The sequence below is a fragment of the Schistocerca cancellata genome, chromosome 4, assembly GCF_023864275.1.
Source record: "Schistocerca cancellata isolate TAMUIC-IGC-003103 chromosome 4, iqSchCanc2.1, whole genome shotgun sequence".
In the NCBI taxonomy this organism is placed as follows: domain Eukaryota; kingdom Metazoa; phylum Arthropoda; class Insecta; order Orthoptera; family Acrididae; genus Schistocerca; species Schistocerca cancellata.
In genome coordinates this window covers 611,379,803-611,404,136 of record NC_064629.1, presented here as the reverse complement: position 1 = coordinate 611,404,136, position 24,334 = coordinate 611,379,803, and the positions used below count along the sequence as shown (strand labels likewise).

Sequence of the window (24,334 nt, the reverse complement as noted above, 5' to 3'; positions counted from 1 at the left end):
GTTTTCCATACAGCTGTTGATTTGGTATCAGACTGTCTTTTTAAGCTATTATAATTCAAAATTTTTGCCTTCACAGTGTTTTTGTATGCACCTTCTTGTAATTTGTAACATATTCTATAAATTGAAGTTCTATAGGTGTTATCCAGGAACTGAATTTTGTGTTACCATTGATCTGATTCTTGACATCATCATTAGAATGCACACCTCAAAATATGCTATGAAACTTTAGAAACAGGCATTAGAAGCATTACCGCTATTTGTTAGTGATGATAGGATAGGTGAGGGTAAAAATACACATTTTTAACTTTACTAAATACTTTTTTAAAAGACTTGAAGCAATATTATATCAACTACAAATGCAACACATAGTTTAACATCTTAATAACATTGCATAAAAGTCTCATTGCCATATAATTATTTTTACAGGAGTAATAAAAGTTATCCTGAAAAATAATTTTGCTTGCTCTTACTGCATGCTCTGGGTAAGAGTAAGTGGGCACGTGTAAGAGTACACAGTAAATACTTTTACCCCAAATTGAAGAAAATAAAAGTACTAACAAATAAAAACATGAAAAAATGAACTAAGAACTCTTCATTTTTTTGTAAATTCAAAAACTAGATGTCATAATGATCTGAGTGTAAGGTCACAAATGTGTTTGTTAAGAGAAATGCAGTGTTGCACTATTACTTGTTCTTCCTCCAATGAAGAAGTTTTTGTACCATGAAGTTGACGTTCTCAGTTGGTTTCTGGAAAGAAAAAATGCCACTGTGGAAGATGTGATTATATTTGAAACATGTTTGAGAGGTAGGAATGTTTGAAAAAATCACTAGCCAACGAAAGAAAAGTTAATTCAGACTCTCTAAGGTGAATAATGAGGCATCTAAGATAAACAAACATCAACAAAAATGCTTGAATACACCTGAAGGGACTGCACAACAAATTACAGGTTACAGAGTACAGGTTTGCAAATAGTTTCTTGATGGGGTGAAAGTATGTCCTGTGAACTTCTATCCCATTAGACCTGTGTACTATTACCCCATTCTGCTATTTTCTTTTTTGGCAATCTACAGATAACACACCCACTTAAAGTCATGGAGATCAAGGGAGATACTGGAAGCTTACAACTACTATTTCCATGAACGAGTTTTATCTAATTTTTACACAGATTTAGCTTCACATAACATTCAATCAAAACTATACAAATGTTGCATGAAAAACATACAACAGTGACTTACTGCATTTTCTCCAGCTGTAAGTGTCCCACAGCCACAAGGTTCCAGAATAGAATGAGAAGATGATGGCATATGCACTGAATGGTGGGAGAATGATGAACATCTGCTTTATGGACCTGAAAACTTGGTGCATACTCTTTCCTGTGAAGAAATATTTCATTTACAGATCAAATCTGCTTTTGTTTTGCCACTGGTATCAGTACTGAATGAATTTTAGGACAAGAAAGTGAGGTGTAATATCCCTTAATTTGAATTTGTTATTTCTACTTCTGCAGATTCTACATTACAAAATATGTTGTCTATGATAGTTTTTGTATTATTTGTTATTCTTGTAGGTTCATATATGTGAGTACATATATTAATCCCACATAAGGCATTAAAGGAAAGATCTTTTTAACCACTTTCATTTATGAGATTTATTTTGAAGTCTCCACAGATAACTACAGTAGGCTACATAAGGCAAAAATTGGAAAGTAGTAGATCATTTCTGTCTTAGAAGAGAGCTGCCATGTGTTTTTCAGTCACTTGTGCGTAGAACATTTTTAGCTGGATAGTGACTGATCATGACATTCCATTGACTGATATTTCTAAGTCATGATAAAAGGAACCCACTTCATTGCCACACATAATTTGTGTCAATAATGAGTTTCTTTCTTCATGGTGAAGTTCTTAAACACTCAGATCTGCACTGAACATTTATTGTTGTAGCCATTTTCACTTCATACACTAGACAAAGGTAACTGCTTAACAGGCATATTTGTAAGATGTACCCAAAGTCTTTGACAATGTAGACTATAAAATTCTAATGAAAACATAGCAACATTGGCAATAAGAATAGTAATAAATGACTGGCTCTGGTCACATCTGGAAAACAGGTTACAGAGGGCAGAAATAGTATGGCCATCAAACAAACATTCTTCTGATCCAAAATATGGTAATATAGGGGTTAGTTAAGGCAGCATCTTAGGACTTTTACTGTTCTTGATAGACCTTGATATCTTTTTACAGAATGGTAGGCACAGAGAAAAATTCTCTTTGCAGAAAAACATTGTAACTACAGATAAAACATCATAACTTTTGCTAGAGAGAACAAATCAAACATTCAAAGATCTTTACAGTCAGTCAATAAGCATTAAATAAATGCTGGAAATAAATAAATGAAACAAACAGCATGAATTTCACTTTGAAGAGGGACCATAATGATGCCACATTCATTGTACATGATAATTCTTTAGTTTGTGTAACAGATACAAAATTTTTAGGTATATTAGCTGGCAGGGGTGCAATGACAGGATTTAACTAAGCAATTTATTTAAATAAACTGGTTACTAGTCACAGTATTTTATGTCCAATATTCAGAAGCAGTCATGTTGGCAGCTCCCTTTCTGTCTGCGCTCAGTCCTCTCCCAGATTGGCCAGCTATGAGATGACACTTGCTTCCCACTCTATAGGTGCAGTATATACAGTTGAAATGACACCTGAAAAACACTGGGAGAAAGCCAGTGTCCCTGTATGACCCCCTGCTGCAGATTTCTTTCATGAGATTTCCATGAAAACTGCAACTTCTCCATCACATTAGCTGTATAATGTTTACCAAATGTTTCAACACATTTCTTCCCTGAAATTTGCTTCTGCTCTATTAATGATACAGACAGATTCACTATGACCAAACCTCTTACATACACTGTAATTGTTTTTAAATTGAAACAACCTAATGTTCATTCCTAATAATTGTGCTTCAGAGTTGGTTCACTATCATCACATTTTAAGAAATGTCGATATGTTACCCCAAAAACTGCCATCAGTGAAGTTTAATCATAACAGTTGCCTTCCCTAAATTTGAGTTCATCAAAAAAGTATTACAATCTAAATCTGCTCATCACACAAGAAATAATCAACTTGACATGGAGTATGTAACACAGAAAGCATTATGGAATACGGTCAATGGGAAGTTTGGATTACTACACTCAACTGCTACAACACTATTCAGAAATCAAAGTCCCTTGCTAAACACAATGAGAATGTATTGAAGTTCTGCCACATTTTAGGCACAGTGTAGAAAGACAAGATCACTATGTTGACTAATGAACACAATTCCTTCACTTGCAGTTCACAGGGTCAGGTTTCACCCATAGGTGCTGATGATATAGGGGACACCCAGCTCCAAACAACTCATGTTTTCAGCTGACTCTAGAAATCATACCCATTCTGATGATTGAAACTGATCATTGCCTTGCTGTATGGGACTCTGCAGTTACCTCAAAATTTTCTACAGGAAGGGGATATTTTCTTGAGTGAACTCCAGCAAAGACTATCACTCTATAGTGTAAGATAAAACAAACAGAATCTTTGAAAGAAATGACGTGAACTCCTGTGTACCCTAAAAATATCCTTCAAATGTGAAGTTTAGCTGAAATACTTATCATACAGTAGTCAAGAACCACACCACATCATTAATTTTTAAATCGTACAACACATTATAGTTTCAAAACTGGTAAGTGGAAAGAAATTTCACCACATGTTGTCTCTTTCCAGCCACCAGAATTCATCAACAATAAGGTTATAATAAAAGCATTTATGATAAATTTCAAATAATTGTGCAATGAACAAAACATCATTAGTCATAATATAGGTGAGGGTGCACTTGCTCCTGTAATCAAAATCATATTTGGCAGCATGGACCAAATATAGACCACCTTAGTAATACCAGAGAGTGGACTAGGGAGGGCTATACTTGCTTCCCCACATGTTGAAGTGGAATAAAGGTGTTAGCAAAAAGAATGTCATCAGCATGTGATGCCCTTAAGAATTCTGACACCAGTGTGTAACAGCAAGTGCCTCACTGTTAATTACTATTTCTATGTGTACTCCATCCTTAGCTATGGCATAGCACACTTTCATAGTACATTATTGGAATATGTTATTGGAAAAATGTACACTGATGATCTGAGTTCAGCAGGCGATGCATGAGGAATGCATGGAGAGGCAGGCATATTGTCATATTTTGATGGTTTGACGTCACTCTACAGAGAGGAGGGAGAGGGTGGCTTGTAGGTGTGCAGGGGAGAGGGGTGGGGGTGAGAGAGAGTGAGTGAGTGAGTGAGTGAGTGAGTGAGTGAGTGAGAGAGAGAGAGAGAGAGAGAGAGAGAGAGAGAGAGAGAGAAGAAGAAGAGAGCATGGTGTGTGTGTGTGTGTGTGTGTGTGTGTGTGTGTGTGTGTGTGTGTGTGTGTGTGTAATACCACTGTGAATGAATAAACTGTTAACTAAATAATGGTAATTATATGATAAGAATAAAGTTTGCTTTCCTCCCAAGTGATTTTTATTACTGTTGCAACAGACAAGTAGAAGTTTCGAATCTGCATGATAAATGATTCAAATGGCTCTGAGCACTATGGGACAACATCTTAGGTCATCAGTCCCCTAGAACTTAGAACTACTTAAACCTGACTAACCTAAGGACATCACACACATCCATGCCCGAGGCAGGATTCGAACCTGTGATCGTAGCGGCCGCGCAGTTCCAGACTGAAGGGCCTAGAACAGCTCAGCCACAACGGCCGGCCATGATAAATGGCATTGAAGTATCGACTGAGAAAGAATGATGACATATATTAACAGTATAACTAACTATTATGTATTTCGGAACCTCATTTGGCCACTGAAATATAAATACTCAGTATTGATGGCTATAGCTTATCATCTACTGACTGCAAATCAGTTATGAAACATGGAGATGATGACTCTTACATTAGCAAGGGATACAAATACACTGTTCACAACCCGTCAAAAGCCTGAATAACCGCTTTTTGTCGTGCAGACCACTGCAACATGTGCAGAAAGAGAGTCAATGAAGTTCTGGAAGGCACCTACAGAGATGTGGAGGCATGCTGATTCCAGTGCTGTGGCCAGTTGTGCTAGGTTTCTTGGTGGAGGATCCATGGTGTGAACAGCCCCATGGATGTATATAGTCTGACAGATTCTCAATTGTATTTAAATCCAGGGAGCTTGATGGCCATGAGAGTATGGTAAACCCATACTGATGCTCTTTGAACCATGCACTTACACTGCAAGCTGTGTGACATATTGAATTGTCCTGCTGGTAGATGCTATCATGCTGAGGAAAAACAAACTGCATGTAGGGGTGAACATGGTCCCCAAGGGTAGACACCTACTTGTGTTGATCGATTGTGGCTTGCAGAATGATGAGATCACCCAAGTAATGTCACAAAAACATTCAGCTGACCACAAATCTTCCTCAGTGTTTACTTTAGATTTTTCACACTGTACACACCAATGGCCATCTATCAAAGGGAGCACAAACATGACTCATCTGAAAATTCCATCTGTCAGCACCCAGTGGATGTCCTGTTGTGGTACTGGTGTGGAAATTCCAGCCTTCATTGCCAATGAACAGCAGTCACTTAGGGTGCATGAACCAGGCACCTGCTGTGGAGGCCCATACACAGCAACGTTTGCTGAAAGGTCGTTGAGGAGACATTGTCAATACGGTAGCCCTTGGTTCATCTTGGCAATCAGTTGCTCAACAGTTGGATGTCTGTTTGCCCACACACATCTCTGCAGCGATCATTCACCCTTGCCATCTATGGCCCATGGTACACCACAGTGCCGGTTTTGGAGAGTGCCATTTTGTCATGCACAGTATACTTTAACGACAGCAGCATGTGAACAATTAACAGACTTAACCATGTCAGAAATGTTTCTGCCCTTTGCCCAAAAGCCAATTACTATGCCCTTTTGGATGCCAATTGCTCCATTTCTGCATTACAACTGCACTGTTTTCCACATCACCCAACACACTTGATATACCCTCCACTATTATTGCTACCACCTGGTGGCTTTGAGTGGTTATTGAACATTGACATTGAATGCAGATGGTGGTCATATTAATATGACTGGACCATGTATAAAGAAAATTATTTTCTTAGATGTTTTAGTGAAGCTTATGCCAAGAAGAAGAAATTGATCTACAACTATGTCTACAACTATACACTGCAAACCACTTTATGGTGAGTGGTGGAAGGTACTTCTGGTATCACAAAATTTCCTCTTCTCCCTGTTCAATTCACAAAAGGGGCATGGGAAGAATGATTACTGGTAAATCTCCACATTAGCTCTAATTTCTTCAATTTTCCTATTATTGTCACTTCATGCAACATGTGGAAGGAAGTAACAAGTTTCCCATATCTTCCCAGAATGTACACTCTCAGAATTTCAATAGAGAACCTCTCCATTCTGCACAATGCCTCTCTTGTAGCATTTGCCATTGATGTTTGTTGGGCATCTTCATAATGCTCTTGCACTGACTAAACAATCCTCTGATGAAACACTCCAGTCTTTCATGGTTCTTTTCTATTAATTCAATCTGATAAAGGTCTCATGTTGATTATCAATATTCAACAATTGGACAAACAAGTGTTTTATAAGCCATTTCTTTTACGGACGAATTACATTTCCTTAAGACTGTTCCAATGAATCTGAGCCTAGTATCTGCTTTTCCTACAATTTATTTTACATGATCATTCCACTGTTGATCACTGTGAATGGTTATGCATGGGTATTTTACAATGGTCACTGTTCCCAGTGATTTAATGCCATTAATGTAATTGAACAGTATTAAATTTATTTGTCTATATATGCATAGTACATTATATCAATTCAAGGTGACGGGTCAACTCCCAGTCCCTGCACCAATTATTGATCTTACACAAGTTTTGCTACTATTTTCTAGTCTTCTGGTGCTGTTACCTTCTTATAGACAAATGACAGTGCAGAACTGTATCAGATTCCTTCAATGTGAGGGTAAATTTGCAAGATCTCTGTCTGTGAAGTCCATGCTGATCTTTATAGAGAAGCTTTTCAGTTTCCAAAAAATCATATTACATTAGCATAAAAGTCACTAGTGTACAAAACTTGATGACAAAAGTAACTTTTGCATGATGTGTCCCTGCCAAGTAACATAGCTCAATGAAACTTGGACCATACATAGAAAGAACTGCAACAGTATGTACAGAAGGTAAATGAAAGAAATACACAAAGAAACAAATAGAACTGATGTTTTCATTCAAAGATAATAATTACACTGAAGTCTCCACAATTCATGATGTTCTCTTGGACATTACAAACAGTGGGATATGGTTCTTAAAAGGGTGTGGGTGATCACCACAAATGGCAATGCATGCTCAGCAGTGTACTTCCATGCTGGTCACAAGCTTGGTAAGGAGTTCTTGTGATAGGGAGTTCCATTCTCCATCAGCATGGTTGACAACTGCTGGATGGTCATTGGTGCATGCAGATATGCTGCAATATGTCTCCCAACACATCCTACATGTGCTGATGGAATTTAAGTCAGGGGAACTGGTAGGCTATTCCATTTGCCAAATATCCTCTTGTTCCAAGAGCTCATCCATCTGCACATTTCAAGGATTTCTTCCAATATGACATTATTCCTCACCACACCATAACACCCGCATCATCAGAATGATCATGTACAACAATTAATAAAATGTTCCAGGCTATTATACTGTGGTCAAATGGATTTCACTTTAAAATCCAATGAAACGGCTGTTTTTAAAGTGGAACATTTTATTAACTGTGACATTTATGGCCATGAAAGTTTACATTTTACATGTTCAACAATGTTAGACATATCCTCATATGGTGAGCTGTGGAAACACACAATGCACTCATGAACATTGTCAAAAATGATTGATTTGGCAGTTCAGTTACGCTGCTTGGGTGTACTGACCTCCAAATCTTTGAACACAGTACATGCTCTAGTCAATGTTCTTGTGACACTGTACTCCACATCTTTTGAAGAGTGTATTCAGCCCTGGCTTCATATTTATGGATGACAATGTGTGACCACACTGAACAGCAGAAGTGGAGGAGCTCCTGGAATGAGATAATACCCAGTGAATAGCCAGGTCAGTCTGTTCCCCCAACTTAAATCCCATCAAGCATATGTGGGATGCATTAGGGAGGCATATTGCACCACGACTGCAAGCATAAAGACTATCCAACAGTTGTCAACTGCACCAGTAGAGGAATGGAACACCCTATCACAAGAACTTCTTACCAGCCTTGTGGCCACCATGGGAGCACATTACAGAGCATGTGTTACTGTTCATGGGAATCATTCACCCTGTTAAGAATCAAGTCCTGCCATTTGTAAGGCCTGGGCAACCATCATGAAATGCAGAGAATTTACTGTAATTATTGTTCCTGCATATAAGCAACATTTCTGTTCATCTCTTGTCATATTTCTTTCAGTTACCATCTGTACTGTACTGTAGTGTACTGTACCATATTATACTGTTGCAATTACTCCTAAGTATGGTCCCAGTTTTGTCAAGCTATGTCACTTGGCAGCGACACATCATGTGACAGTTACTTTGGTCCTTACGTTTTGCACACATGTGTATGTTCTGTAATTCTACTAGAGCTTGACATCAGTGATATAGACTAACAATTATCTGATTCTGTCCTATGACAATTCTTGATGATATGCTGGTGTGGGTGAATAACAGAAAGGTCTTTAGTGCCCATACTAAAATTTTATGGGATGAGTGTGGATAAAAATCACAAAACAGTAAAACATTAATTACACACACACACACACACACACACACACACACACACACAAATCCTAAGAAACTAATGTATGTTGCCAGAGCAAAAACTTTTAAAAAAAGGAAAAACCAATGGAAATAAATAATATAGTATACCAGACAGCTGTGACTGGTCAACTGCTGGAATTAAAAGAATAAGCCAGACACTCTTCAAACATTAAAATCATGAGTGTAAAAGGTTAGGCTGGATTTCAGGACTTCAAAAAAATTTAAAAGTCTTACCCCATTCATCTCATCATCAGTTAAAAAAGGTGCCAAATCCCCACCGAACTTTGCTTTGGACCTCTCATCACAATATAAAGCATATGCAGTTAAAATGTGTCATATAGTGATTTGTATGTCACAGGCATCATTGGAGTATGAAGCCATTCATTAAAGGAGAGCTCCCATTTTGGAGGTGGGCCAGGGTTACTTCATCATACAGGTGTGACCAATATGAGGAATGTCATGGCTGGATAGTTCACTTCACTGACTGCATTTCATTGTCCCTCACTGATGTCACTCCTTCTCCTGTAATTCCATGGCTCTTTGACTCATCAGCAAAATGACAACCTGCAGGGGAACTGCACATTGTGTCATGTCATGTTTCTGTAGACTTCCTTGGCTGTCTGGTCATCTTGTTCATTTCTATAAATTCCCACATGCCCTAGCATCCAGCAGAATGATACCTGCTTCACAGCTGTTGAAGAAAGAACAGTTGGTATTGTATTAACTGGAGCATTTTCTGTGCTGGAAACATTTGCTGCAATGATTGTAGGGCACTAAAGGAATCAGAGCAGATAAGAAACTGTTTGCTCTGAAGATCATTGCTTTAACATGGAGCTCTGTGGTAAAGACAGTGTATTCATAGGGAAGGTGAATCCTGAAAACACAGTTGGGGGACACACAGCCAAGGGAGCCCATTTGTTCTGAACCATCAGTGTACCTACTTTAAAACCATGATGCCTATCTACTATGTTATAAAGTATGTGCTGGAACATAAAATCTGGAATGCAGTCGTTCTTAAAATATGTCAGCTCTAAAACAATTCTGGGCCTCTGTTGGAGCCAAGGTGGAGATTTACTCCACCTGCAGAGTAAAATGTTAAAACCGGCCACACCTCTTTCTAAAGTGCAATCCTCCACACGTATCTTACAGGGGCAAATTATTCAATGTCAGCAATGAAAAAGCCTTTCCATTGGTGTCTGAGTAATTGTATTGTATGCAGATTTCTATGGTGTGAATATTGTTTTACAGGCTTGTCACACCATGAGAGCTGCTGCCTGATGGCAAGTAGAGGCTCACCAGCCCCAGCACACAGGCTCAGTATGGGGCTGATTCTAAATACCCAGTATCCAGCCTAATTGCTTCATGGTGCACCAAGTCCAACATTTTTTAAATCAGATAGTCTTGCAGACCCATTCACTCTGCATACATAATCAGGTCAGGATCACACAAAAGCTCTGTAAAACTGGAGCTGGCTGGTTCAGTCCTAGGAACAATATTTTCAGATCCCTGATTTGTGGCAATGATGTGAGCTTAGAATCAAATTTGACGCACACAAACCTCAACAGGTCTTTAAAATTGAGAACTGTGTCCCTCACCTTTAACTTAGGAAAGTTACAGACAGAACATGAGTGATTAAAGAAGAACATCCACAGACTTCTCAGTTTAGAAATTAAAACCTCTCTTCTTCACCCTTTCCTCAAACTGTCTAATAATCTTTTGCCACAAATAAATTATTGCAACTCCAGAGGAGGAGCAAGAGATGGAGAAGTTGTCAACAAACAAAGAACACTGGACAGGACTTTTAACTATCTATGTCATAGTATTAATAGCACTGAGAAATAGCATTCATTTAAAACACTATCGTGAGGAACATCATTCTCTTGTTCAAAGTGGTCAGAGGAGACACCACTGACTCAATATTTAAAATAGCATGGTGAAAGGGAAGACATCCTCAAAAGCCCCATTCGTGGAGCTGCCCATGGACTTTGCGACTGCAAGTAGTACAATAGGTCTTCACAATGTCAAAAAATATACCTATTAAGTAATGCCTGGACAGGAAAACCTGTTATATAGATGCTACTAGAAGGGCCAGGTTATCAAAGGTGGAGTACATCCAGCTAGAACCGACTTGCACACCTAGGCTTCGTGTAATGCCTGACTGTGTTAGTGTTTTTATTATGCATCTTCCACGAAATTACATGTTAGTGTTAACTCTACAACTTACACCACAGCTGGACAGTAACCTGTAGTGTTACGTCTTCTTGTAAATAATATTCAGAATGTACAAGTTGTTATTTCCAGTCTATTTGACTGCTGTTATTCTTGCATGCACCTTGACCACTTGCACATGGAGATATTGTAGGTTCCATTCTTCCAACATCCTGGAGAGGTTGAATAGTGTTACTGCTGTCATTATCATGCGGGGAGTCATGTCATGTTTCTGTAGACTTCCTTGGCTGTCTGGTCATCTCGTTCATTTCTATAAATTCCCACATGCCCTAGTATCAAGCAGAATGATACCTGCTTCACAGCTGGTCATGGATGCTAGTGACTGATGGAAATCTGAATGCACAATGGTATGTCACAAACATCCTACACCCTAATGTGTAACCTCTTATGTGATGGTGTCAGATACATTTTTTTCCAACAAGACAATGCTCACCCACACATGGCCTATGTCTCTAAGAACTGTGTATGTGATATTGAGGTATTCCCCGCAGCCACAAGATCTGTCATAGGTAGAGCATCTGTGGGACCAGTTACAATAGTTGATGGGCCAACATGCCCCAGGAGGATACCACAACTTTGTGACACCCTTCCCAACAGAAATAGCACATGCTTCCACGCCAAAGAGAATGCAACATCCTTAGTGACAAGTAAGCTTACACAGCCAATTTATAAATAAATATGATGTGATACTGTGATCATTCCCTCTCAACCCGTGAAGTTTCATTTCATTTCCTGCCCCCATTCCGGGTGCTTCACTATTTTGTCAAGAGTGCATGTTAACTTATTGACTTGTCTGTTCCTGGCAGATTTAATATTCCATCAGTAACTTTGTCATTATCTGTCTACCTATCTGTATATTAGAAATAGGGCACACGGTCAGCTTTACAAAAATGGTTCAAATGGCTCTGAGCACTATGGGACGTAACTTCTAAGGTCATCAGTCCCCTAGAACTTAGAACTACTTAAACCTAACTAACCTAAGGACATCACACACATCCATGCCTGAGGCATGAATCAAGCTACAGACTGTCTGTAGAGATCATCTCGGGGGTTTTCTGAAGTGATTTGGAGAAGATACGTACACCATCATGTCTGGATGTGGACTGCACATGAGTCCAGTGCCTTTACCACTGTATTTTTCTACATTATCTACTGATGATGTGTTATTATTGTACCTGTTGACATACAAGTGTGTAGGAGAATCCCACACTGATCATTGAAATCGAATTCCCCTTCTCACAGGTTTTTTGGAATATTTGTGACACTCACAAATCATAAAATTCTACTACTATTCAGACGACCCTATGTTGTATATGCTGGATGTCCAATGTTTGCCCAATCTTATTTGAAGCCCACACACTTCAGCCTCATCCAGTATAGGTCATACAAGTAGATTTTATACTCCATTTTTCCCAATACTTTTCTGTGAACTAAAACCTGCCACTTACCATCTTAGCCAATGACATTGTTCTATTTTTCAGGGAGCTACAACATGTTAGTGGTAAGTATTTGTACCCTGAAGACACAAAGAAACTGATACACCTACCTAATATTGTGCAGAGCCCTTGAGCATGCAAAAGTGCCACAACACAACGTGGCATAGCCTCAACTAATGTCTGAAGTAGTGCTGGAGGGAATTGACAAGATGAATCCTGCAGGGCTGTCCAAAAATCCATAAGAGTACGAGGGGGTGGAGATCTCTTCTGAACAGCATGTTGCAAGGCATCCCAGATATGCTCAATTATGTTCATGTCTGGGGAGTTTGGTGGCCAGCAGAAGTGTTTAAACTCAGAAGAGTGTTCCTGGAGCCATTCTGCAGCAATTCTGGACATATGGGGTGTTGCATTGTCCTGCCGGAATTTCCAAAGACTGTCAGAATGCACAATGGACATGAACAGATGCAGGTGATCAGACAGGATGTTTACGTACATGTCACCTGTCAGTCAGATCTATATGTATCGGGGGTCCAATATCACTCCAGCTGCACACACTCCACACCATTACAGATCGTCCACCAGCTTGAACACTCCCCTGCTGACATACAGGGTCCATGGATTCATGAGGTTACCTGCATAGCTGTAAACATCCATCTGCTTCGTACAATTTGAAACAAGGCTCGTCTGACCAGGCAACATGTTTCCAGTCATCAACAGCCCAATGTTGGTGTTGACAGGCCCAGGTGTGGCATAAAGCTTTGTATCGCCCAGCCATCAGGGGTACACAAGCGAGTCATTGTCTCCGAAAGCCCATATCGATGATTTTTCGTTGAATAGTTCGCACGCTGACACTTGTTGATGGCCCAGCACTGAAATTTACAGCAATTTGTGGAACGGTTGCACTTCTGTCATGTTGAAGATTCTCTTTCATCATTGATACCATTCTGGCAGGATCTTTTTCCATCCACAGTGATGTTGGAGATTTGATGTTTTACCGGATTCCTGCTATTCACGGTACACTAATGAAATGGTGGTATGGGAAAATTCCCACTTCATCGCTACCTTGGAGATCCTGTGTCCCATCACTTGTACGCAAACTATAGGACCATGTTCAAACTCACTTAAATCTTGATAATCTGCCATCGTAGCAGCAGTGACTGATCTAATAACTGAGCCAGACACTTGTCTTTTATAGGCATTGCCGACTGCACTGCTGTATTCTGCCTGTATACACACCTCTGTATTTGAAGAAGCATGCCTACACCAGTTTCTTTTGCGCTTCAGTGTATAAGATGACTGATTCCAGTTGCAGCTCACTGATAATGCAGTACACATCTATTAAAATTTTACATTTTATGAAATTTATATCTTTGTATTTTTCTATTTTGCTTCTGTTGCTGAGTGACCAGCATGTCTCTCTGCTATGCAAAGACCCAGATTCAGTTTCCAGAACTGTCAATGTTCTTTCTTTGGTGAGAGGACTGGAACTATAGGCATTCAACCAAGTAATGCCAACTGTGAAGCTACTTGAGTGAGAAGCAGTGGCTCGAAAGTCTGGGAAACTGATGATAACTGGGACAACGGTGTGCTGAGCCTATTTGCCTCCATTCCACATTCAAATGATGTTGTCGGCCAGTGATAACACAATGGCTAGTCACTACCTAATGGGCCAGAATGGTCTATGTAAAAGAAAATCTGAAAGTAGAATCACTGAATATTTCATATAGGATGAAAATCTCTCCCTGACATCTATTCCTCATACATATCACTGCAATTTGTGGAAATTCTTAGGTTACAATTAATGCCATTCACTGAGTAGCTAATGGATCCTATGAACAGTAGTATCCTACAACCTCCCAGTATGTGAAATATTCTTCTTTTTAATTCATTTTCTCCCAGAGATTGTTAAAAATAAAACTGAAATAAATAAATAAAAATAATGGAAACTTGTGTGATCATCATGTACTAGGAAAAGGCAGCTTTGCAAATAACAAAAGTATAGTACAAACCAAGCAGAGCAATTAAACTAGAAGGGAGTTGATAAAAGCTTAAAATTATAAAAGCAGGACAACCAAAGAATGCTTTACGCACATAAAATTAGTATTTCAAATAATAAATTAAAAATTATGTGGGACTTCATAAAATCTGTACCAAATAGGCACACAAAACTAAAACAATATTAGTAATGGAACAGATCAGAATAAACTGATAACGTCACCCTTATAAATCAATGAATATCTTTCACACTGTAGCTGAAAAAATTAGAAACAAAAAACCTAACCTTTTACAGATACTACAGAGCTAGTCTCACTCCCAAGATACACTAACTGTGGTACTAATTTACAAATGAGTTGCTTTTTAGGATACTGATAATGACCTTCTAGATGAATTTCAGGTTCCAGCACCTGTGGTTTGGAAGATGGGTTCAGTCTACATGTGAGTGTTTGTGTTGGGGTGTATTGTTACCAATGCATGCAATTCTATGGCAGCTAGTCTGCACTGTAACTAGTGCCATTATAGGATGTAAATTTATTTTGAGACACCACTCAGTAAAATGGAAGTTAAGCTTCTATAGTTAATTTTCTAGATAAACCACCCACTTTTACTAGACATGAAAGTATAATCTATCATTCTGGGGATGATATTTGAGCTCTTTACTGTAAGATTTCCAGATTTCATTTGGATCTCTGTATTCCTTACTTTCCCCTAATGTCGAATGGTCTTGTGTGCCATGGGATATGCACCTCTTCTGATGCAAACTCTGTCAACAAACATAACAACAGTTTTAAGAATACTCTCAAACTGAGATACTTCCCTGAAGAACTTGTATCTTAGTACTGTTTTGGGTCACTGCAGCACAGTTAAATAGAATGGGAAACAAATTTTCACCTTTTCCTATACCACCTCCAAATACTAAAATTTATTCATCATCTGTGGTGATTTGCTTAAACAATGGCCTGACATGAATTACATACTACAATAAATAAATTTCACAATTCCAGGAGAAAACTATGACCTTTACAACTGTTGGATTGTTTCCATGTTATAAAAAAATATACGGGCACATCAGGCAATGAACATGTGATGAAAAATTGCTTACCAATATCACAAAATCTAAAGGGCATATTGTTAAAACTGAATTTCGTAATGTACTTTTTTGGAGCTGGTCTATCAGATGGACATGCAAGATTTCACTTTAATAATTAGCCGGCCGGAGTGGCTGAGCGGTTCTAGGCGCTACAGTCTGGAACCGCGCGACAGCTACGGTTGCAGGTTCGAATCCTGCCTCGGGCATGGATGTGTGTGATGTCCTTAGGTTAGTTAGGTTTAAGTAGTTCTAAGTTCTAGGGGACTGATAACCTCAGAAGTTAAGTCCCATAGTTCTCAGAGCCATTTGAACCATTTAATAATTGTTTTCTTTGTAACAGGGAAACAAAATGGTCTGACAATATAGTATAATTCTGGTGCAGGCATAAATGTTTTGGAACACACCACTCAGCACACATTGTTGAACATCAGGCTCTGCAGCTGATAACCACTGTGTGTTCCCAAGCTGCCCCAATGACATCAGTTATGACAGCAGTTGGCACAGCATCATTTAGATTTGTCTGTGGATTAATGGAAACATGTTGCCTGGTTAGATGAATCAAGTTTCTTATTATACCAGGTCGACGGTCCTGCCCAGGTATACCATCATCCGGGCAAATGGTGCCTTGAAAAATACACCACATCACAAAAGCAGGCCAGTACGAGTTGTATTATGCTAAGGGGGCCTTTCACCTGGTCTGCCATGTGACTTGTGGTAGCAATCTACGGCACAATGATAGCTGTGGGCAACATAAGAATTATTGCGAACCAACTGCATTCCATCATGTTTGATGCCTTCCCCAACTGTGATAGCATTTTCCAGCAGGCTAACTGTCCATTTTGCAAGGCTAGAACCATGCTACAGTAGTTTGAAGAGCATGACAGTGAATTCGTGTTGATGTATTGGCCATTAAATTTACCTTATCTGAACCCAGCGGAACACATCTGGGATGCTATCGGGCAACTTTAGTGTTGTATACATAGGGTGTGTCTTAACAGCTTCACAATTAAGTAGTCAGGGCTACAAGCACAGAGGCAAACACTCTAACTCTCTCTCTCTCTCTCTCTCTCTCTCTCTCTCTCTCTCTCTCTACGTACCACTCTTTCACTTTTCAATGTGGATATGGGTACTACTGGTAATTCACCTCCTGAAGGTATGCCTGTCCATTTATTGTCTCCCCTTGTAATCAGTTTTCTTGAGTGAATTTTCCTATTGTATATTAAAAGAAAACAAGCAAGGTATCATTTTATGTGTATATTGGACAAAAATATGCAAACACAATAAACAAAAAGACTTTACTATGCCTAATACAGTGCAGAAACCCCACTGGCATTCAAAACGGCTTCCAATCATATTGGAATGCATAAATACAGGTCCTGCACAGTTCTCAATGGAATCTTGTACCACTCTTCCATCAAAACAGACCACAAGGGCTCAATAATATTGAGATCTGGTGACTATGGTGGCAGAGAAGATGTGACAATTTACCCTCATGCTCACAAAACCAATCCTGGATGATGTGAGCTGTCATCCTGTAAAACAGCATCAGCCCTGGGCATGAACATTGTACCATGGGATGGACCTGATAATCCATAATGGTCAGATAAACCTTGGCAGTAATGCAACCTTGTAGAATTAACAATGCAGCCCATTTGCATTTCTGTGCAAATCATCATTGAACCCCTGCCACATTTCACTCTTGAGATATAAACTCAGCCAGAAGTTGCAAACCATGTGAAACCAAACTCACTGAACTTCCTCCATGTCTCCTTACTCCAGCGTTTATGGCTTCAGCACCATGCTTTTGTTACAGGCATTTGCCTCACTGATAAGTGGTTTTGGGATTCCTGCTCACCTGCAATTCCCAGCTTATGGAGCTCCCTTCATGTTGTATTGGTGCTGGCAGGGTTTGCAAGAGTTACATTCAGTTCTCAGCAACTTTTGCAGCTGTCGTCCTCTTATTTTTTTCCATCACAATCCTCTTCAATGACCAACCATCATGATTACTTAACACATGCTTTTGTCCACACTGTGAATTAGTGAATGATGTATTTCTGCTTTCCTTGTATGCGGTATAAATCTTCTATCAGTGTCTCTTGGAACACCAAACACTTCAGCTCCCTCGGTTACAGATGTATTCATTGTACAAGCACCAACAATTTACTCACATTTGAATTAACTCAAAATTTACACAGAACACTGTTCTGACCATGACAAACTTTCAACATATTGAGGACATTGCACAGATGTCATTCTTGGTCAAATGCAACAGCATAACCTGCAGGCTTGGCTAACATCCGCATTTATGTTAAAGCATACATTTCTCACAGTGTTTCCATGTTTTTGTCCCACCCCTACAAGGTATAGTTTTATCATAACTAGCACAAATGTATCAGCAACCTAAACTTTTTGATTAAGTCCTCCATCTATTTGGGATAGAATATCACGTATGGCTCAGGATTGGTTAGTTACTTGCTCCACTGATCAATCTAACGATATGATATAGATATGATATGGAATGTGTCAAGTGCATAAGAAATGCACACATAAATGAAGTTTATTATTATTATTATTATTATTATTATTATTATTAGTCGTAAAGCTCCCAACATGGAAGACGCTAAGTAAAGATGGTTCACTTCTGGGGCTTCTTATTCTTCTTGTTTGCCCACCAGGTCTTCATTCTTTGCGAGAATTCAGCTTTTCTTTCTTCGCTCCATTTTGTTCCAGTTCTCGGCGCTTTTGTCTCTGGTTTGACCTCCCATTTGTCAACTTTAAGTTTGAAATTGTTTCTTTTGTTCATGTCTTCAGTAGTAATGTTGGCTAATTCCAGATCTTTCTTTACATTTTTGATCCATTCTCCTCCATTAACAAGGGATGCTACGTATCTTACTATTCTTTTTGTAAGTCTGTGATCGGGAAGTCTCGTTATGTGGCCATAGAATTTTAGATGCCTCTTCCTCATGTCTATCTCTATGTTAGAATATTCTTCAATTTTAGAATTTTTCTGTAATCTATACCCCTCTTTGGTCCATCTTGGTCCCAGAATTTTCCTAATAATTTTCCTTTCCTCTTTCTTCAGGTTTTCCATATCTGTTTTTCTTTTAAGTGTCAAGGTTTCGCTGGCATATAGCATTATTGGTTTAATTACCGACTTATAATGTTTAATTTTTGTATTTATAGATAGACATTTTTTATTGTAAATGTTTTGGACCAGCCCTAGACCCCTACGAGCTTTTAATATTCTTTCTTGTTGTGAGTATTTTTCAGAAATTATCTCTCCTAAATATTTAAAGTATGGTACCCTCTTAATTTCTCCATATTTGGTTTGTAACTTAGAAATTTCTAGATTTGTTGTTGTAAACACCGTTTTCTCAAAAGATATTTATAGGCCAACTTTTCCTGCACACTCTTTTAAGGTTTCTATCTGTTTGACTGCCATTTCACTAGAATCTGCCATTATTGCAAGATCGTCTGTGTAGGCTAAGTAGGGGATTTGTAGGTCATCTTTTTTGGTTCCCAGTGATATTGGTTTCCAGTACTTTTCTTTTTTTGAGTTCCTTTTCCCATTTTGCCATGACTCTATCCAGAACTAAGTTAAATAACAGAGGTGATAATCCATCACCTTGTCTAACCCCAGTTTTTAACTCAAATGATTTTGAAAGTTTTCCCATGAATTTCACTTTGCATTTTGTATTTGTTAATGTCTGCTCTATGATGTTCCGTGTCTTCTTATCCAGTCCTTGTTCTTCAAGAATTTTAAATAGTGTGGGTCTGTGAATTGAATCATATGCCTTTTTAAAGTCGACAAAGACATATACTGTAGGCTTCCTTCGCATTTGTCTCATCCTTGTAATCAATTTCAAGTTTAAGATTTGTTCTGGACATGATCTGTTTGGTCTGAAACCAGCTTGGAAATCTGAGATTTTGGGTTCTAGCAGTTTTTGTGTTCTTTCAAGAAGACAAGCTGATAATATCTTGTATGTGACGGCAAGTAAGGAGATTCCTCTATAGTTGTTCACATCCGATTTATCCCCTTTTTTATGTAACGGATGTATTAGGGCACATTTCCAATCTTCTGGTATTTCTTCAGTAACCCATATGTTCTGAATAATTTTAACTAGCTCATTTCTTGAGTTAGACCCTAGACTTTTGAGAAATTCGGCTACAATTCCACCTTCTCCTGATGCTTTGTTATTTTTGAGTTTGTTTATGTGTTTGATAATTTCTTCTTCAGTTGGCGGTACAGAGTCTTGCTGTTGCGGGACTTTAGTGCTGGATATTGGAAGAGCTTCTGTTGGTTCTGGACAGTTTAGTAGCGTTTCAAAATATTTGGCTAATTCTTCACAGTTTTCTTCGTCGCTTAGTGCCAGATTCCCATCTGATTTCCGAAAACAGACATTTTGAGGGATATACCCTTTAATTTGGTTTGCAAAAGTTTTGTGTAGAATCCATGCGTATTATAATTTTTAAAATCTGCTTCTATTGATTCCAGTTGCTGAGTTACATACTTTCTCTTCTCTTGTCTAATAAGTTTATTTGAAAGTTTCCGTGTTTCTAAAAAGTTTTGAAGCATTTTCTCATTTTTATTTGAACTGTACTTCGCAAAGGCTTCTGTACGAACTTGAATTGCCTTTTCGCATTCCATATTCCACCATGGATGTTTGTGCTTCTTCTTCAATGGTATTTGCTCCTTCGCTATTTTTGTGATTTTTTCCTTGAATGTTTCCCAGTTGTTTGCGGGAGAATTTTCCCATTTTTTAATTGTTTCTGATTGTGTTAGTTTTTGTAGGTCAAATTTTTTATTTAAAAAAAAAGTTTAAAATTTTTATTACCTACCCATTCCCTTAAATAGCACAAAATGCATATATTATACCTATAGATTCATCTATGGTATAGGAGTTGTCAAGGAGATATGATTTCAATTTATTTTTTGAAACTATTACTGCTGTCTGTCAGACATCTTATTTCATCTCGTAATTTGTTGAAAAGTTTTACAGCAGCATATTTTACCCTTTTCTGTGCCAAAGATAGGTTAAGTAGATGATAGTGAAAGTCTTTTTTTCTTCTGGTATTATAATAATGAATGTCACTGTTGGTTTTAAACTGGTACATATTGTTGAGAACAAAATGTCATTACAGAGTAAATGTACTGTGCACCTGTTGTAAAAATTCCTAACCTTTTAAACAGATGCCTACAAGATGTGTGACTATGAGACCCACACATTATTCTCACCACTTTCTTTTGAGTGGTGAATAGTATTTGCCTAAATGTTGAGTTACCCCAAAATAATTATGACTTCAGAGAGTGAAGGTATGCAAAGTATGTTAGCTTGTTAATTTCTATATCCTCAAAATTAGCAATTATTCTGATTGCAAAAGTTGCTGAACCTAGTCACTTTAGAAGATCCAAAATATGAATTCCCCAATTAAGATTTTCATCTATATGTACACCCAAAAACTTAGTATGCTCAGCCCTGGCTACTGTCTTTGTTGATGTGTCGTATTTATAGAAGGAACTGTATTCCTTACCATAGGAAACTGCATGCACTGTGCTTTTTCAAAGTTAGAGCAAGCTCACTCGCAGAAAACCAAATAATAACTTTTCCAAAGACATTATTTGTATCAATAGGTCGATCAGGCTGTATCTTGGCCACTAAAATCACATCACCTCAATCCTTTGGTTTTTTCATCTGGGGTCATTACAAAAGGGAAGTGCACAGCGCTAATGTTGATAATGTTGAAGAAATAGAGAAGCAAACTCTTACAGAGTCTTCTCAAGATTTACAATGTGATCCAGAGGTATCTGACAGAATCTGAAACTCCCTGCAGAGACGAGTACAGTATTGCATTAAAATATGAGGGTAACATGTGTGAAACCTTCTTTAACATATGTGTGTACAATAAATTGTAACGCGTAACATGTTGATGTGGTGTTTTATTTCTTGTTAGGTAGGCCATAGGTGAAATATGAGGCCAACTAAACTGAGACTAAATTGAAAAGTTTACATTTCAAATGTTTTTATGAATTCAGTTGCCTTTTCTTGCTCTTTGATGTCTACTGCTTTCTGGTCAAATTTTCTCTCTCGTCTTGTTTTGCAGATCGTTTCTCAGTACTGCTATTTTATACCCAGGACTCAACCATTTGAGAGATATTGCATTATTTGTGCTCTGTGAATTTCTGTTGCAATTTTTTTTGTTGCTATCTCATAAATATTGTAATTTTCCTACAAGCATTCTAATTGGCGACAGTTACATCAATATTTGCAAATGATACAGCTGTATTGTGAGATGTTGGAGGGTTTGGAGGTATGGGTGATAACTTTGCAGCCTTGTTAGTTCCTGCATTAATTCTTCCAACCCTAATCCACTGTTTCCTGTCTCTTTCTTTATTGATCAAAAGCAATATCGGACGCAAATATTTAAGTAAACATAACATCCTACCTAGTGTCTATAGTTATACCATGATAGTCAGAGAGCCACGAGATTTTAATTATTTCAACATCACTTCTACTGCTGACATAAGGCCTGTTTGTCCTCTTTACATGCATGAATTCGGTACAAACTGAATTTCCATCACATTTTCGACTACTTAAATTAAAATATCTTGGTCATTAGTATTTCACAGAGTCATGTGGAAAGGACCAGCCATAAGTCAATCACAGATTTTTCTCAATTCCCATATGATGACTCTGTCCCCATGTTCAAGTACAAGTAGAATGTTGTCAATTATAGCTTACTGCACACCAGCAGCACTGCTGCTTGCCACTTCTGTCAATTAAAAAATTATTTTATTTGAGCTATAACTTGGTGCATATTGGTCACACACCTCAAACCATTTATTTGGGCTATATTCAATTTGTTCATTGATATATGAGGTCTGTTCAAAAAATTCCAGAACTTTGTCCACATTATTTTCTGTCTTGCCTTTCACTTATTGTGCATGGTCTCCTTTGAAATACTCTCCTCCATGATTGATACACTGCTCCCAATTCCGTGTCCACTTCCAGAAGCAGTCTTGGTATGCCTCTTTCTGGATCATGTGAATTTTCTTTTGTCTCATCTATTATTGCAAATCTTCATCCTTTCAATGGGGTTTTCAACTCTGGAAATAAAAAAAGTCTGCAGGGGCCAGGTCTGGAGAGTATGGAGGAGGAGGAGGAGGAGGAGGAGGAGGAGGAGGAGACAGCACAGTGATTTCATTTTTTGGGCAATAGTAATGCACCAACAGGGATGAACGTGTGCGTGCTTTATCGGGATGCAAGAGCAATGAATCATCTCGCAACATTTCAGGCTGTTTCCTTCTCACATTTTCTTCCAGGCGTAGCAACATGTCCTGATAGTACCATTGATTAACGGTTTGTCTGTGTGAAACGAATTCATGATGAACTAATCCTTTAAAGTCAGAGAAAACTACCAGCATGGGTTTGACATTTGACCTGATCTTTTTTGGTCTTGGATAACCTTTCCCAATGCACTGTAAGGATTGAACCTTGGTCTCAACATAATAACCATAGACCCAAGTCTCATCACCAGTTATGATTCTCTTAAGAATCATCTCATTCTCATCTGCACAATCCGAAAGCTCTTCACAGATAGCAAGGCGAAGTTCTTTCTGGTCTTGACTCATGAGCCGTTGGTTGATGTTGGTGGCAACACGATGCATTCCAAGATGCTGTGTCAGGATTTCATGACATGATCCAACTGAAATGTTACATTCTTCTTCAATATCTCTAACAGTCAGTCTTCAATTGGCATGCACAGTATCATTGATGTTTCTGACAAGTGTCACCTGTAGACGTCACAGGGCATCCTAAACGAGTGACATCTTTAGCTGACCATATGAACACAGAGTACAACTTCAGCACTTGTGACCATAAGCTTCTTGCATCATTTGGTGTGTTCCTGTAAGGGTTTTCTTGAGTTTTACACTAAATTTAATGCAGATGTGTTGCTCTTCTAACTCCGCCACCTCAAAATTTGCAAACTGGCAACCAACGTTCTACTCAACACAGCACTGAACAATAAGTAACCGATGTACAATGATAAAACTTCTGTCAGTTACACATTAAACACAGGTGAGTGCAGGAATACCAACTGCATTTTGCTCCAACATATCGTTGGCACAAAATTATGAATGTTCCAGAATTTTCTGAACAGACCTCGTATAGCATGCATGTAGCAATGTGGTGTAAGTAACCAACAACCAAAGTGTGGTGTGCGTACTGTAAGACCTTCAGTACACACACCATCAGATTATTTGACTTGTCACTCTAACGAAGTAGGCGAGTGTCTGCTGTGTGTCTCGTGGTCTTATTGTGGCGTGTTTATCTTCTGCCGTTAGGTCAGACAATAGAAATGCCACTTGCACGCTTAGAGTAGCAGATTGACGGTGACCAACTTTAAATAGAACTTGATTAATTTTCACACACATTTATTAAAATAATAACAAGCATAAAAATTACTTAACTTGGTTCTGGATGCTATTTACAATTGACAATCTGAAGTTCCTTTGGTATTGGTACGTTAATCTTAATCTCACATATAGCTCTGATACTTGACAAAAGTGTCTATACATTTATCTCCATGGCTATGTACATGAATATGGCAATTTTATTAGGCGCAGACAGAAACTTGACTATAGACTGGTGCAGACAAATGCAGACTGACTAATCGGAGGTCTGTACACTCGTTTTAATACCTCACACGT

At 38.4% G+C, this 24,334-nt stretch overlaps 1 protein-coding gene across 7 annotated transcripts in view; it reads right to left on the bottom strand.

The window, feature by feature from the left end:
- LOC126183741 (spindle assembly abnormal protein 6 homolog) overlaps positions 1-24,334 on the bottom strand; it is a 335,654-nt gene that overhangs the window by 13,941 nt on the left and 297,379 nt on the right. For 3 of the 7 annotated variants that reach the window (XR_007536801.1, XR_007536802.1, XM_049925950.1), the window contains exon 12: positions 1,237-1,374. The exons of 2 other annotated variants lie outside the window; for them this stretch is intronic. Coding sequence is in view for 3 of the 5 variants with exons in the window: in XM_049925950.1 (XP_049781907.1) it covers positions 1,237-1,374 (138 nt within the window). In the remaining 2 variants the exon portion in view is untranslated. Of the gene's footprint in view, positions 1-425; positions 748-1,236; positions 1,375-24,334 lie in introns of those variants that run through there. 2 more of the 7 variants (XM_049925949.1, XM_049925954.1) reach the window with 1 other exon arrangement.